A 15,552-nucleotide genomic window follows, 5' to 3' on the forward strand; every position below is an offset into this window, starting at 1 on the left:
GCAGCACACAGAGCAGAAGGAAAACACCACCAATTACACAATCATCCCTGCAATGCAGGCACCCTTGCAACAGGGAGCAAGGGGCCTGCATTGGCACAAGGCAGCCATTTGAACACCAGTGCAGAAGAAATCTCAGGGATGCATTGCATTGTTGTTAATATGACTCATCCATGTACTTTCCTAATGCAGTACTTCAGCACAGCAAGAGGGCTTGCAGTGCAGCGATGCATCATTATCTTATTTTTATGCCCCAGAGTCTGAGTCAGGCTTTTGACATGGCCGCCACTGGGTCACTGGAAGAAGGGGACAGAAGAGGGAAAGGATTCATGAGGTACAATGGTAAAGGCTGAGTGCCGGATTGTTATCAAGCAGCGGTTAGCTGTATCTCTGAAGTCAATGTGCCCCAGTGCTGGAGGACAGCACAGCACACATGGCACTGGTCTTTCACTTGACGATCACTTGAATCAGCTTCACCTCTTGCCAGCAGTCAATATAGAATAACACCAACATGAAATTGTTAATAATGGGCTGTTTGTTGTTGAGGTGGAAGTGATCCAGCGGGTAACCAGCAACAGGTAATCTAACACCACATACTCAACTGGGCCCATAAACTCATTCACACACTTGCAAATTCCGCTGGGGTCATGTTTTTTTAGTTCTCATAATTGGTTATCTCTAGACCCTAACCAACCTTTCACTGATCAAAAGTGTTTTCCTCTGGTCAATGGAGCAATTTAGTTAGAACTTGTTGATGGTGAAATTACATATGCTTTTAATATACTTATACATTACAAATGATCTCAGAGTCGGGATGTCTTTTACATTTTTATCTTGAAGTAACATTTTTGTGAACCACTTACACAGCACAGAACAAACTCCGTCTCGCACAGGAAGGAAGAGTCAAAATTAATCAAATACTTTCATTAATACTTGCAATGATGCTGCATGAAAAGGAGAGGACAGAGAGAAAAGCACATAAGCGCATACACAATTGTAGAAATATTAACCAAGAATGGTGTGAAAAACAATCCCCAGGCCTAGGAATTGGAAAGGGTCCCCCAGGAAAGATCTGTGAACAAAGGCTTCAGGACAGGAATCAGGACAGGATAGACGACCTCTCTATCACCGACACATGCCGTAACCCTTCTCTGACACTCTTCCTTCTCGCGATCTTCTTCTAAATTAATATGCTTAAAATAATTGGTTCAGGAATTAAATTCTTCTTCAGCATCTAAGTCTGGGACTCTCTCAAACAGCATCCCGGCCTCTGGCATCTCTAGTCTCCAGTCTCACTTACTAACTAAAAACTACCTCAATGATACTTTCCTGTATGCTAGTACCACCCATTAATGTTTCAAGTTTATGAAACTCCTAATTCTGATTGGACAGGTAAAGTGAGGTGATCATCACAACATGCTTATTTCTCATTTTTTTCTTTCAGTTGTTTGTTTAAAATCCCACCCCTTAAGTTTTATACATCAGTCTTTATTACCACCCGTATTCACAATGTAATTGTCACAATTTATAAGAAACAACAGTAGTTCTCAAGGACTGTCATTCCGGTTCCCTTGAACAATGTTCAAGTTGACATGGCGTCTTCCAGCTTGGTCACATTGCGCATGTGTAGAAAAACGAGAGGGAATAGACTGTGGCTCACATCTGCAGGCCCATAATAAGCACTATTGAAAGAGTCAAAAAGACAAATTTTAAAATCAAAAATAAACAATTTCACTGTATACCACCTATTTCTACTCTAATCCCATTTACTTAATATTATTCTTCCCGCATTAGCATTAATAGAAATAGCTGGAATACATTTTCAGCAAGCAGGTGGCAAGCATGTGAGTTTCAAGAGGCCATCTTGCTAACTACGGATCAAGAACAGAAAGTTTCGCTCCAAGCATAGATACGTCATACTATGTAGGTGCAGTAGACGCATGCGCACTAAAGAATTTCAGTTAGCGGCCATCTTAGCATCACTCTCGGGTTACTGATTAGTAAAACACATAGGCAAGCTTCCCTCTGATACTATAATGTTGTGTGAATGCACTGTTATTTCCACAAACAAATTTTAATACAAGTTTAGTAGTTACATGAGAAGATTGAATCCAAGCAAGTCTCCTTTTTCACAAGACCTTGCTCCAGCAATCCCCTCTCAATCAGATGCCAACTTTAGCAATTCTCATTTTCACTTCCCTTTCCATTCTTACACTTATTTCTTCATAATTTCTTTTGTTTGCCTTTCCATTTATTATATATCTCCTTCTTCTCATCATCCCTATCACTTGCACCACATGCACCACACATAGGGGCCGATTATGATCGCGGACGGACTTGCGTCCGTCCGCGATCATTGAGGAGGAGGGGACGTCAGCATGGGCTGCGGAGTCCCCTCCTGTGCAATTAGGATGTGACCACCAGGGTGGCGGTCACATCCTCTATTATTAACATTGCGGCGGGTGCGGCTTCAAGCTGCACCCGCGGCAATGTTAAAAATGCACGCATTGCATTTGCATGCAGAAAGAGGCAGGCACCGCGTGGTGCCTGCCGCTTTCTGCATACAAATGCAGGGGGGTACCATAGGTACCCCCCATGTGCACCCCCCACCCCCCCTTCACCTAGGGGGCCCGCAACGGGCCCCCGCAGTGAAGTTACACATGCTTTTCCACGGCGGAAAAGCCGCAGCGGAAAAGCATGTTTGCAGGCACATACTAATCTGGCGGACGGTGTCTGAGAGACACCGTCACCAGATTATTGCTTTTCCTCCGCGGTTGTAAGCCAACCGCGGAGGAAAAGCTGCGGACGGAAACCAGGACCCACCAGCCATCCAAATGTGGCGGTGGGTCTTTGGTGGGTCCGCTGCGGATTTTCCGCATCCTCCCGGCCGGCGGTGGCTTCCGCCGGCCCGGAGGATGCGGAAAATCCGCAATCATAATGAGCCCCATAGTCATTACTATAAGTGCTCCCGCGTAGTCGTAGGTCGTAGCACGCCGCATCCCGCTAGAGGGGTGCGAAGACCCCTATGATGAAGCTTGACACCAAGGGGCCTTTTGGTGTGTGAGGGGTATTTTAAAAAACACTAAGTGCTCCCACACCACTGTGGGTAACACTTCTCTCAAACACTGTCAGTAGGATTCCCCTTGTTTATGTAATTGAGCCTGTGGAGTAAGAATGCTACTTCGTTACTCTACCTCCCTTTTTTGTTAATTTGCTCTCCATAGCTATCACTAGGATAGCTTTCAATAAGGTTATCTTTGACCTCATACATCATAAGGGTTTGTATGGACTGGTAGAGGGTGCCCACTTTTATTAGTAGACAGCATATACCAGGCCACCTTGACACAGAGTTGTTTTAGGATGGGTTTGATATGGTCCAATTTTTGGACATCTGTAACAAGCTTCACAACTGCATAGATTATAGCTCTGAGAAGAGCATCAGAGGCCTTGAGAAAACACTCCGTCACTGCATTACTTCCATCCAGGTGAGTGAAAATGAGAGAGAGACCAGTGTTTCTAAAATCTGAATGTGTGCTCATAGACTTCAATGTCCTGAGCAGGTGTTGTTGATAGGCGGCAGATTTGGTTAACATAGGAATGTGATCATATAGATTTAGGACTGGCCAATAATGATGCCAAGACATTTCAGATGAGGGACAAGAGACAGAAAAATGGCAAGTGGATGTAACACAATAAGAATGTTTGAGGAGGCGGCGGAGAGTCTTTAGAGAAGAGGAGGATTCATTTGTTTTTCGAATAGATTCATTTTTAGAGAAAGATAATAAATCCACCCAATTAGTTTATTGAGGATGATTTTCAGGTTTGTTAAGTTGGTGGGATCGGAAAGACAGAGGAGCATCTGGGTATCATAAGTATATTGGTGTACATGGATAGGTCCATCTTGCAGAAATGAGGTGAGGGCTTCTTCTGTAAGTTGTATAAGTAGGGAGCAAGGATGGAATCTTGTGGGACTCTGAGTCTTAATGGTTGAGCATTTGATTCAAACGTTATTGAGAAAAGACACGGCTATGCAAAATCTATGCAATGGCTTAATCAATATCGCAAGTCCATGCTGACACATTTATCCTTTTTAGCTCTATAGACATGTTTCTTTCTTGCTGAACTCAAACAGCACACATTTGAGGACAGGATTTCATCCCCTCAAGCACTGGTGTGTAGTTCACATTTTTATGAGTACACATTGCAACCATTGTTCTTTTTGTAACTTGAATTCAGGGTAACTGAATTATCTCCTCTTCACTTCCTACATTGTTACATGAGATGCATGAGACCACCATAGCACATCTTACGTTAAAACACATATATTGTGATGCACTGCCTTTCATGAGATTATTTGCCAGCTATGGGAATGGGAATGGTATATTTTGAAAACACTTTAGTAGGCTGGATGAGTACAGCATTTGCAAATGTAGCGCATCATTAAAAAGGCTGGACCTGTTGCATTTACTAATGCTTGTTTCAACATGCAATTGCACACTTTCAACAGGTGATCGCGCTTTTCTGCAAGATCCTTTCTCCAGGTTGAATTTTGAGCATGTACACAAGATGTTTCTTGACTATCAATCTGTTGTTCCGCTAGGTCCAGTAATGCTCCTTGAGTCAAGTCTGAGTGAGTACCTCAATAAGAAGATGTAGGAACCTAACTCACACTGTGGTGTTGACCCTTGTCTTGACTTTCTAAATACAGGTCCATGCACATGATGGGGAACAGCCTATTGGAGTGATGAGGAGCACATAATTTTGCAATGGCAGTGGCAATACTGATTATGCTGATGCACCTGTGGATTTTAATACCCACTGCTGCAGCTGAGAACCAGCAACAATGTCATCGACTATCCACACCAAAGATGGAGGCTTACTCCAAAGATGGGGATGTGGTGCTGGGGATTATGGCAGCAATTCACGAGGAGAGTACATTTCCTTCAACAAACCTTTTGTTCACAGATCCTCCTACTCCCAGGCACTGTCAAAAGTAAATATTTGTTCCTTCAATACCTGTACTATTATATACTTTATGAATGTTTGCTCATTTCAATCTACAACCAGAGATTCCTTAATTGCTAATTTATTTTATTTCTTGTGTTTTTTTCCGATCATTTTTTATGGGATAGGTTACCAGACAAATCCATGCTACCAATGTCATAGTGCTCCTATGCTGGGTGTTCTGTTGACCTCATGCATACTGGGAGTTGTAGTCACTGAATCCAAATGATTATTAATCAAAAGCCAAGGACTGCAAGCACTGCAACCACGTGCTGCTTACTATGCTTTTTTTATACTTTGTATAGTTAAGGTGACCAAGTGATGCCACACCATTAAAGAAGCTCCTACTTTAGGTCTCCTTTTAGCAACCTTACACACTCTGTCAGTTGTATGTACTTCTGGTTCACTTCAGGTGCTCCAAATGAACTAACACACCTGACCCAGTGATTTGGAAACAAGTCCAGTGCTGATGCATTGCACCTTTGGGGAATGGATAATCTGGTTAACGGTTAGTAAAACTTAGTAGTTCCCATTTTATTTTGATAGCTGAGCAGATGTATTTTAATGTCTAAAAATAAATGAGCATTTATTGTCCCAGGTGTTGTATCACTGAGTGCCTCGTTCTCTCTGTGGCAGACACTAACTTCAGCATTCCTTCACAGATAGAAGTGTTGCCACATAGGAAATATGATATTATGGCATGGTCTGGCCATGGATGTAGATGAAAGAGATCTGCACAATGGAGAGTTCCTAGGGATGGGGCAGAGTTCTAACAGCCGTGAAGCCTGCCTGAAGCAGCTCTAGTTGCCCTACTCTCACTGCAGTCCCACTGAGGTGTCTTGGTTGCCCTGATGGGACATTAGCTGTTCATCAATGACCCTAGGCTCTGCTGCCATATGGGAGAGCCTGCTGTCAAGCGACATGCATCACCCTCGATTTAGGCTGGGCTACACAGCTTTACCTTGGCCAGCACTGTGTGCTTGGCCATTCAACATCTTCACAGCATCGCCGCCCCCTACTGCAATCAAGGGCCCACCTTGTCATCCAGGCTTGAAAATTTACTATGCGTGGCCTGCTGTACCCTTGATTCCAGCCGGGCCTTGGCTTCACCACGGCCCACTCCGCTCGTTCCCTTGTGGCTGCAATATGGTGGGAGCCCCCACTGCAATTGAGGCCCGCTTTACCTCTGGACTCCACTCTGGTGGCCACAAGACCACTACATCATCGATCCCATCTTTGAGCGTTTGCAACAACTCCATGGCTCCCGGCAGGTGCTGTGGCACAAAGATGTGGTGTTATAAAGTGTCCTTTTTGGATGGTCATTCCCCACTTTTTGATCAAGATACTATGATTTTTTTATGTGAAAGAGAACTGGAGCCTGCTAACCACGCCCCAGTGGCAGTGTTCATTCCATCAAGTTGCAAACACAATTGGCAAGAACCTTAACACCCCCTGTAAGATGCTAGTATATAGTATCAGTGGTGCTCAGGGCAGGGATGTTCAAGAGGTCACCAGGGCTGCAGTGACTCAAGTAAAAGTAAAGTCTGCAGGTCTGCCATGTCGTACCTGCACAAGCAGCTTGCCTGCTCGAGTTCGACTTTGCCCACACCATACGTGGCAGAGTCCCATCCCTGATTATGATATAAATCAATCACCCCTAAAGTAGGCCTTCTATAACCCAGGATTCAGGATGCATTATGCTATAAGTGTGAACATATATGTGTGAACATATATGTGCAAGCATATAGCCAGTTCAATTATGGTGCTGATAAATTCTGTCGTGTTTGGTATTAACCACCATGGTCTTTCACCCCTGACATGATTCTTGGGTCGAGGGTGAACCAGCATGTACCCAGGTGGCACCCTTAGAGGATGCCCATTGAGATGCCCAGTTTTCTCGTGCCTTGGAGGGCTTTTTGAGTTGTTTCCCGGCAAGACAGGGTTCTGACCTCATGTTGGGCTATATGTGCCGCTCCCAGAAGCCAGAGACAAAAGCCTGTGCAGGAAGGAGGTGACACCTCCACCCTCACAGGATGGCTAGTTAATAGATCCATCATGGTGGTGAGCTTCACATGCTACACCACCGCAGATATGCAAAGGAACTTGTCCCCCACTTGAGGACAATGCCTTCCTCTGCCACTAGCCTTCACATCCCTAGTTCCCCTAAATCCAGAATTTAAGGGGCATCCCTGACACCAGAACCTCAGATCCGCTGCAATGACAAGAAGAGACCCATGTCCACGAAATCGCAGGACTTCACTAAGATAAGGCGTGAAGCTATGCATCGGTAGTAGTCACTCTGTACCCGCCGGATTATTACTCGACCTTGACCAGAGACCGGTTCCAAAAGGAATGTGAACCCCTCTGCATCCAAGGTACTTCACCGGGTTTCCCAAGGACTAGAGGTACTAGTCCCATGCAGTCAGCAGGACCAAACTGCACTTACAAGACCAAAGAAGGACTGTTCACCAGGTTCCAAAGAGGAATCTAACGAAAGTAACTGGTCAGGTGTCTTTTGGAAATCGAAGTCCCACCCCTCAGCAAGGTTCAGCTTTCTACACTGTGCCCCTGGCCCTCTGTGAGAAGATATACTAGATGCTGTGCTTACCGAGCCAATGTTTGATGGTGGTCAATCTGACTGCTGACTGTTTTACTCAACACTTCAGCCCCAGGGACTCATCGTGCAAGTTCAACCATCCAACTCTGTGGCTCCATTGTCCGACTTTTGCATCACATTTCGCTCTGCCTTGTACCGCCTGGTAAATCTAACACCTTCAGTCCTGTTCAGCACCACAGATAGCCAGGTGCACCTATGTACTCGAAACGCCCAAACTGAGTAGAGCTGTTCTGCCTGGTGTTCCTTGGTCCAAGGCCCCCTTCTAGCTTAACCTATTAGGGGCTCCTCTGAACTAGAACTGCGAGTGACCAATTGTCAAAAGTGCCAATACAAATGCTCGTGAGTCCTGTTTTTCAGCACCATTGATAGCCAGCACACTTCTGAATCTCGTCCCCCTGAGCCAGGTAAAAGAAGTACTGAGTGTTGTGTGGACCCGCAATACCTTAAGTACAACGGATTCTGTAGAACTCAACCCACAAGTGACTGATTTGCACATTGTGTTTCTCTGTTGAGGCTTGGTCTGTGGACCTGAAAGACCTTAACTACAAGTGTGTTCCATAAAACTCAACCAGCAAGTGACCGATTGTCACACTGCGTTTTCTCCATTGACCGTAATTGTAAAGTTTTCCACTGAAAAAGTACTGATTTATTCAATGCATGAAAATTAATAACTCTGATTATGCATTTTGTATTGACCTTGTTTTAGTGTCTAAAAATATATAAAAATCAGCTTAATTTTTATAAATTGGTGTTGGATTTCTCTCAAGTTGTGTCAATTACTTAGTGTCCATTTTGATGATGTGAAATACTTAACACATGTTCCTCTAAGTAGCCTGACTGCAGTTTGCCACTCTACCAGGACTCACCTAAGGTGTACAAGAGTGTATCTGAGGTCCACTTTTGAGCATTCGTGGTAGTAATACATAGTAAGTCCTCCCCAGTCATATCACATAATGCTTTCAGCTTGCTATATTTTGTGTCATTGACTTTAACTAGGCTGCTCGACTCCATCTCAGCCTGCATCACCTGGTTCCTCCTACAATAACAAAAGTCACTGACTATCCATACCTGCAGTATTTTTATGGCCCCTCTAAGACCTCTGCCCTGTTCCGGTAGACCGCGAGCCCACAGAGGCCTTGGCACTACAGCCATGGGCTTGCAGCAGCCTCTTCGGGCTCACCTGACTAATTAGCTGTGTTGCAGCCTCGAGCAGTAGTGGTACATCACAACACACTCACAGCACCAGCGAGGGTGGAGAAGTACCCTGTTTTCCCCCTCCAACATCATCTCCTTGGGTCTCCTGCGGGGGTTCTCCCAGCCACCGCCACTCCGAAGTCCATTAAGACCCTGATGGAGTGGCCCGCCTCCACCCCCACTACAGGTCCCCTTTCCCTCTGACCCACGCTGCTGACACTGTTGATGCCCCTGGCCAATTGGGCTTTCCTTTGGGCCACAAGAGATCATAGAAACCAAAGTATAACACAGCTGCGTAGCACCACCAATAATTTGAGACTCAGAGGTGCAGCACTAGACCGGTAGGGACAGGCTCCACCCGGGAGGTTGTCGTTGCACCCCCCACCATCCTCTGCTCTCTACTACCTGGACAAAGCACCAGCAAATCTAGGTTCCCCCTCTCATGGACACTGACAGTTGCGTTGTCTAGCTGTGAGTGCAGCATCCAGCCTATTACCTCACATATCCTCCTTGACCTCCTTATCACCTTCCACTACACGAGCATGGAGCCCTTGCGCCTTTAGGATGTTCTGTGGCGTACGGCCTAGGGTAACTCATAGGCCCTGGGGTTGGCTCTGATGGTGCACAAGGTCTTCAGCACTCCACCCCTCTTGACCCTGAGGCTGGTGCAGTCCATAGATGGCAGAACCATCTCCTTTTGAGTGGGCTTGGCTGGATCTGAGGAATGCACATGACTTTGACAGCCCTACCTGGACACATCACCCAACAGGTATGCCTTGTCCTGCGAGTGGCCTGTCCTCTCTTAGCAGTGACCTTCCCTTGACACAGCTATGCTGAGCTGGACCTACCTCTACCTCCGTCTCCTGGCAGGGGAAGGGGTCAGTTTGCCCACCAGATACATCTTTCAGTGCCATGCCAGGTGACAGAACTACTTCCTCCTTCACCTCACACCTTGGTGATGCCCTTAGGCAAACCCTCAGGCAGATCCTCCAGCAAGCTGCTTTTCACTGAGAAAGCTTCCCAACCTCGTCCTATGGCTGCACCTCCAACACTGTCCACCACTGCGGCCACTGTGGCCTCCCCTGTCTACAGCCGGACATTACTATGGACTGTATCTTGGAGGAGATTATCATGGAAAGTCACTGATTGGAAGGCTTGGACTCCAAAATATGAGACCTCACCACAGAAACTAAATCTATCTGGCCCAACATCGCAAGCTTTCAGGACAGAGTGGAGGGAGTGAAGCGTTGTCTCTTGACTGTAGAAGAAAGTCTAAACAGCACCCGGGCTAGGCAGCAGGAGCTCTGGCACCTGTGGAAGAAGGTCAAGGACCTGAAAAATAGGAGCTACACAGACAATGCCCGGTTCTTTGGAACTTCCAGAACACGCTGAGGGCTTGGATGTTAAGGGCATCCCCAGGGACCTTCTCCCCATGCTGACGGGGCTCACCTTCACTCCCCCCTGGAGATACAATGGGAACACCATATGCCCCCCCCCCATTGACCATTGCCTGCTTCCTCCACCATGAGCAAGTACGACAGCTCCTGACCAGCAACCACTCCCATGGCCCGTATGCCTATGAGGGGCATGAGATCCGCATAGCCGCCAAATTTTCTCGGGAAACCAACGATAAGAGGAAGGCCTTCCTGGCTTTATGACCCCAACTGCGGAATTAGGATATTAAATTCGGACTGTTCGAACCTGCCTGCATGTCGATCATGAAGGATGGTAGGACAAAGCACTTTATTGACCCGGGGGAGCTCCACTCCTTTCGGAATAGACTCACTGAACAAGAGATGGACTTTGCATCTTTGGACTAATCTGCCAGATTCCGTTCCTCAGGCAAATCCCTCCCACTACTGTAGCTGCAGTGGGGGCCAAAACCAAGAGAGAGATCTGGACTGCATGGCACTGTCCCAGGACAGCAAGGAAATGGCCCTCAAAGTGGTGGCCTCTCTTACTCAGCACTGGGACCATGACAAATCCCGTTCTCTGCTAAAACCCAACCAGCCCGAGGACTGACGCACATTCTTCCATACCATGACTGTTGCTCTCCTGTCCATTGCACAATCAGACATGCGATGCCCACAGGAAGGAGGGCTGAGTATACCATTTCTGTCTGCATGCCTATCTTCTAAACTGTATTGCTGCTGTATCAAATTATGCCTTCCCTTGTTCAGTTGCATTTTTACAGGGTTTTGCTTCTACGTGCTCCTACTCTGGGTTGTCAGCACCATGTGCCTGAGGGGGTTCTTCCTTTTTCTCTCCCATTCTCTCTTTTCTTTCCCCTTTCCCTCCTTATTTTCTTCCCTCTTCTCTCTTTTATTCCATCCTCCCTCTTCTTTCACCCTTTCTTCCTGCTCCCTGCACCCCCAAAGCTGTCCTCTTACCACAATGGCCACCAGTGCCCCACCAACCCTCTCACCCCTGTATGTCGTCTCCCGGAATGTTAATGTCCTGACACATTTTATCAGACATAAGAATGTGCTGTCCTTCCTGCAGTCTAAATATGTCAACATGTCCTAAATACCGGAAAACAACCTCTCCCTTCCATAATGAGTAGGTGGGAAAGGTGGTCCACAGTAGCTGTACTGCAATGTCGGGCGACAGAATTGGGCAGCCTAGAGAGTGCGGCATTGCAATTCTTTTGTGAGGGACCCTGCCCTTCATCATCATCAAGACATGGACGGACTCAGATGGCCACTTTGCTTTCATTAAACTTCGGCTTGGTAGGCAGATTCTACGTGTTGGCCCAGTGTACGTATCAACGGGATCCAACCACTAGATTTTTCATCAGCTCCATCGTCTCCGAACAGGAAATGGGGCCTCTCACTATCTCATAGAGGGGGACTGGAGCCTGGCCTGGGACGTGGTCCTGGACTGCACCGCCCCCCCCCCCTGAACAGATGTATTTTATTTTTTAAGTTTTGTATAGCGCACACATGACCCAAGCAGGTATCAGAGAGCTTTACATACGGGTTGCGAAAGACATAGGTAGATAGCTGTGAGGGAAAAGTAGAGCAATATTTATCAGGTATAACAGCCCGTTTAATGGAACGCTCAGCCCCGCGTGTGAGCGCCGCGCGTGTCATGACGAGCTCAGCTCGTCATGAGCACACAGAGCACGGAAGGGGATAAAATGACATAATAGCTGGTAACACTGAGTCCGGATCAAATGTCAGTTAGCAGATTAGTTGGTTAAACAAGGAAGGGGACAACAGGAGAAAAACATCTAGTTCAGCGCAGTGTTCATCAGTAGAGCTTTCACTTCCTTCTTGAATGCAAATGTTGAGGGGATCAGTCTTCTTTCCACAGGTAGGGAGTTCCAGATTCTTGGGGCAATACCAGAGAATGTACGCTTGTAAGTTTTCATCTTTTTAAATTTCTTCGGCTTGAGCAGCAATGTGCTCGTGCTCCTAGAAGGCTAGGAGCCACCTGATAGTTTGAGCTTATTTGTTAGGTAAAGAGGTATGTTGAAGTGCAGTGCTCTATGAGCCATACATGCAATTTTTTGCTGGATCCTTGATTCAAATGGAAGCCAGTTGAGCGATTTGAGGTCCGGAGAGATGTGGTTGGTATTCTTGGAGCCAGTGATAAGCCTAGTCGCTGCATTCAGATATGCTCTGAGGGGGGCTAAGCTGAGTTTCAGAAGTCCGCATAGTGTTGCACTGCCGTATTCTAGCCTTGAGATGACTAGTGTTTGCACCGCAGATTTAAAGTCATCTTGGGGAAGGTAGGGTCTGAGTTTTCTTAGTATGCTGAGTTGGAAGTTTGCTCTTTTGATAGATGTTCTGCTATGATCTTGCATGTTTAGGTTCTTATCTAGCACAATTCCCAGTGATTTCATGGAATCAATGATGTGTGCTGTGCAATTGAGAGCAGTGAGGTTTATTAGATATTTATCAACAGTGGGGTTTTTCTTAGTGGGAGAGATGAGGAGGAATTTTGCGTTGACTGACTTGATATCTTCAGGGGAAGCGATTTTCATGTACAGGTAGGTATCATCCGCATACATGTGGTATTGGATGTTGGATGCTTTGAGGATTACCATAGGTCGTTCAATGAAAAGGTTGAAGAGTGTGGGGGAGAGCGAGGACCCTTGGGGGACAATCAGGAGAGGGTGAGAGCTTGATCAGGGCAGACTTTAGATCTGATTAGATCTTACTTCCCTTTTCAAGGAAGAAATCAGCAACAGCATTGCAGTTTGGCTGAGGGCAGGAGATGAGAGAAGATTGGAGAGGAGTGTTATTGGATTGTGACTTAACTCAAACAGCTTTTCCGGGCGATTTTTGGCTTTGTCAAGTTGGGATTTGAAGAAAGTTGCTTTCACAGATCTGATGAGTTTGCTGTATCTACTCCTTTTCAGCCTTAGGGTTTTTAGTAGACCAATGGATGGAGCGGATCCCCAAGCGCATTCTGCTAATCTCAGGTTGCGTCTGTTCGTGCTTAGGTTGTCATTGAACCATGGTTTGGAGTCTTTGATGGATTGTCTTCTTAGTTTGAGGGGGCAGTTGCATTCAGGTCAGACAACATGGAGTTGTTGTAGTGCTCAGTGAGGTCGTGAACGACGGACATGTTTGCAGGTGGGGGTAGCGCGATACTGCAGTGAGATATGAGGTTGTTTACGTTTGTGTTTTGGAGCGTTCTTTTCCAATGTTTTTGTTTTAGTGGTTGTGCTCTTGTAGAGCTCTAGTTTTCTAGGATATCAAAGGTTATATAGTGATGGTCTAACCAGTCACAGGGAAGAATAGATTCGAGCTGAATGGAGTTGGGATTGGAGATAATTAGATCGTAGGGAGTAATGTAGGTCAGGCTTTGCTGGGGGACATTACTTCTGACCATGGCCTAGCACGAGAGTTCACATTTTATCACAGGTGCATGGCACCCAGTTCCAGTTGGATTGCTTCCTGATCTCACAGCCAGTGGTTGGTCTCTCCAGGGACTCTCGGATCCTAGAGGGCCCACTTTGCGATCATTGCCTGACCCTCCACTCCAAGGACTTGCGACTTTTCTTCCCTGGCAGTAAACTGTGGTGTTTAAAAATCTTGAGCTACAGCACTCGCCAGGGCAAATCTCACCTGTGATCTTATGTCTCCACTTACCTGGAACATAATTGGGGGTTTGTCACTTCCCACTGGGTCCTATGGGTACCTGCCAAAGCAACTATCTATGGACAGTTAAGGAGAGACGCCCTGGAGGATGAGATTGCATCCCATCCCTCACAAGCCTCTATACTGACAACCCCATGCCTCCTCTTCGCATTTGCTTGAAGAAGGCCTACATGGACCATTATTCCCTGTTCACCTCTAACGAAGATTCTGGGCTTCAGCAGCTAAAAGATCGCCATTATGAACAAGGCAAGAAGGCAGGAAGGCCGCCAGTGGGCAAACTACACCAACAGGATGTGGCACTGATCATCCCACCCATTAAATCTGCAGATGGCACTATCCTTGCTCACCCACAAGACATTGTCAATGAGCTTGTGGTCTTCTACTGAATCCTATACACCCTAGAACTAGTGGACGATCCTAAATGCCTTTTTTGATAGTATAGATAGCAATCAGGACACTTCTTCAGGATCAGGGTGAAGCTATCTACATTAAGGTAAGTGAAAACTAAATACCCTGTATAGTCATCGTAGACCTGGAGGATGGGATAAAAATGGGTGTGAAACAAGTTAAAAGTGACAAGACACAGCAGTAGTGTCTGTAGATGTAACATTATTGACCAGTGCGGTGGTTAATGCCCAAGGTTACTCAATCGTGTTTAGAGTAATAGAGTGATATGTGGATCATGTTCACAACATTCACAGCATTCACAGCATGCTAAAATCAAGGATTGCCAAAGGCTGAACAAGTACCTTTATCGAAAGACTCCACTGGGGTGCTCGTGTGAATCTGCCATATTGTGGTAGTATAGAGATCAATAATCAAATCCTGACTTACATGGTATGTAGTTTTCACTTACCTTGATGTAGATAACTTCACCCTGATCCTGAAGAAGTGTCCTGATCGGTTTGACAATTGAGACACGAAACATGTCGATCACCTGAGAGTAGGGCACATACCACTAGATACCTAAATACTAGTTTTTCGCTCCTCTCCACCTTTTAATTAGGCAGTTTACCTTTGGAATAAAAGTTTGTTTAGGACTAACTGACCTATTTTAACCTCACATATTCCCTTGCACCTACACGCACTAGGCCCCTCACCCCAACTGCACCCACCGGAGGGAAAAAAACATCCCCAACAAAGAGCCCCGGTTCCGGGTGCTCACCAGGTATTGCAGCGCCGACCTGGTGAGGGGTAAGCTGAAATGATGAAGCATGACACCTAGCTTGCTAGGTGTAGAAGAGCCCTAGTTCCCACAAGGAGAACTCCCCTCCTTACAACACACATCAGTGACCACCCTCTGACCTCACTCCCCATCTCTAACACTGAGGAACTTTGTACTTTTCTTGGTATTTGCAGCTATGGCATTGCCTCACCTGTTGGTTGGGCGCGTGGCCCTGGGTCTTGCAACCCTCTCCTGTATTCTCCTATACCAGGGCTTGGGGCTGCTTTTGTGGGGTGATATCTGGCTTTTATAGCCTCTTGAGACTTCTCCCTGCTCCTCCTGAATAACCTCTGTGACAAATGGCAAACCAGACTTCAGACAGAATATGAAACAGAGGAGTGGAAGGACCTTTGGAAGCATTGGACCATGGAGCACAAGAGGCACGGTTGAAGGTTTTTCTCTTT

The 15,552-nt window shown here is 46.4% G+C and overlaps 1 protein-coding gene across 1 annotated transcript in view; it reads left to right on the top strand.

Annotated features, from left to right (window-relative positions):
• The first annotated feature begins 4,763 nt into the window (after window positions 1-4,763).
• LOC147684523 (extracellular calcium-sensing receptor-like) overlaps window positions 4,764-15,552 on the top strand; it is a 77,460-nt gene continuing 66,671 nt past the window's right edge. Inside the window, exon 1 of the mRNA XM_086939684.1 lies at window positions 4,764-4,990. Within this exon, the coding sequence (XP_086795810.1) occupies window positions 4,764-4,990 (227 nt within the window). The remainder of the gene's footprint in view (window positions 4,991-15,552) is intronic.

Source organism: Lissotriton vulgaris, chromosome 10 (assembly GCF_964263255.1).
Source record: "Lissotriton vulgaris chromosome 10, aLisVul1.2, whole genome shotgun sequence".
In the NCBI taxonomy this organism is placed as follows: Eukaryota; Metazoa; Chordata; class Amphibia; order Caudata; family Salamandridae; genus Lissotriton; species Lissotriton vulgaris.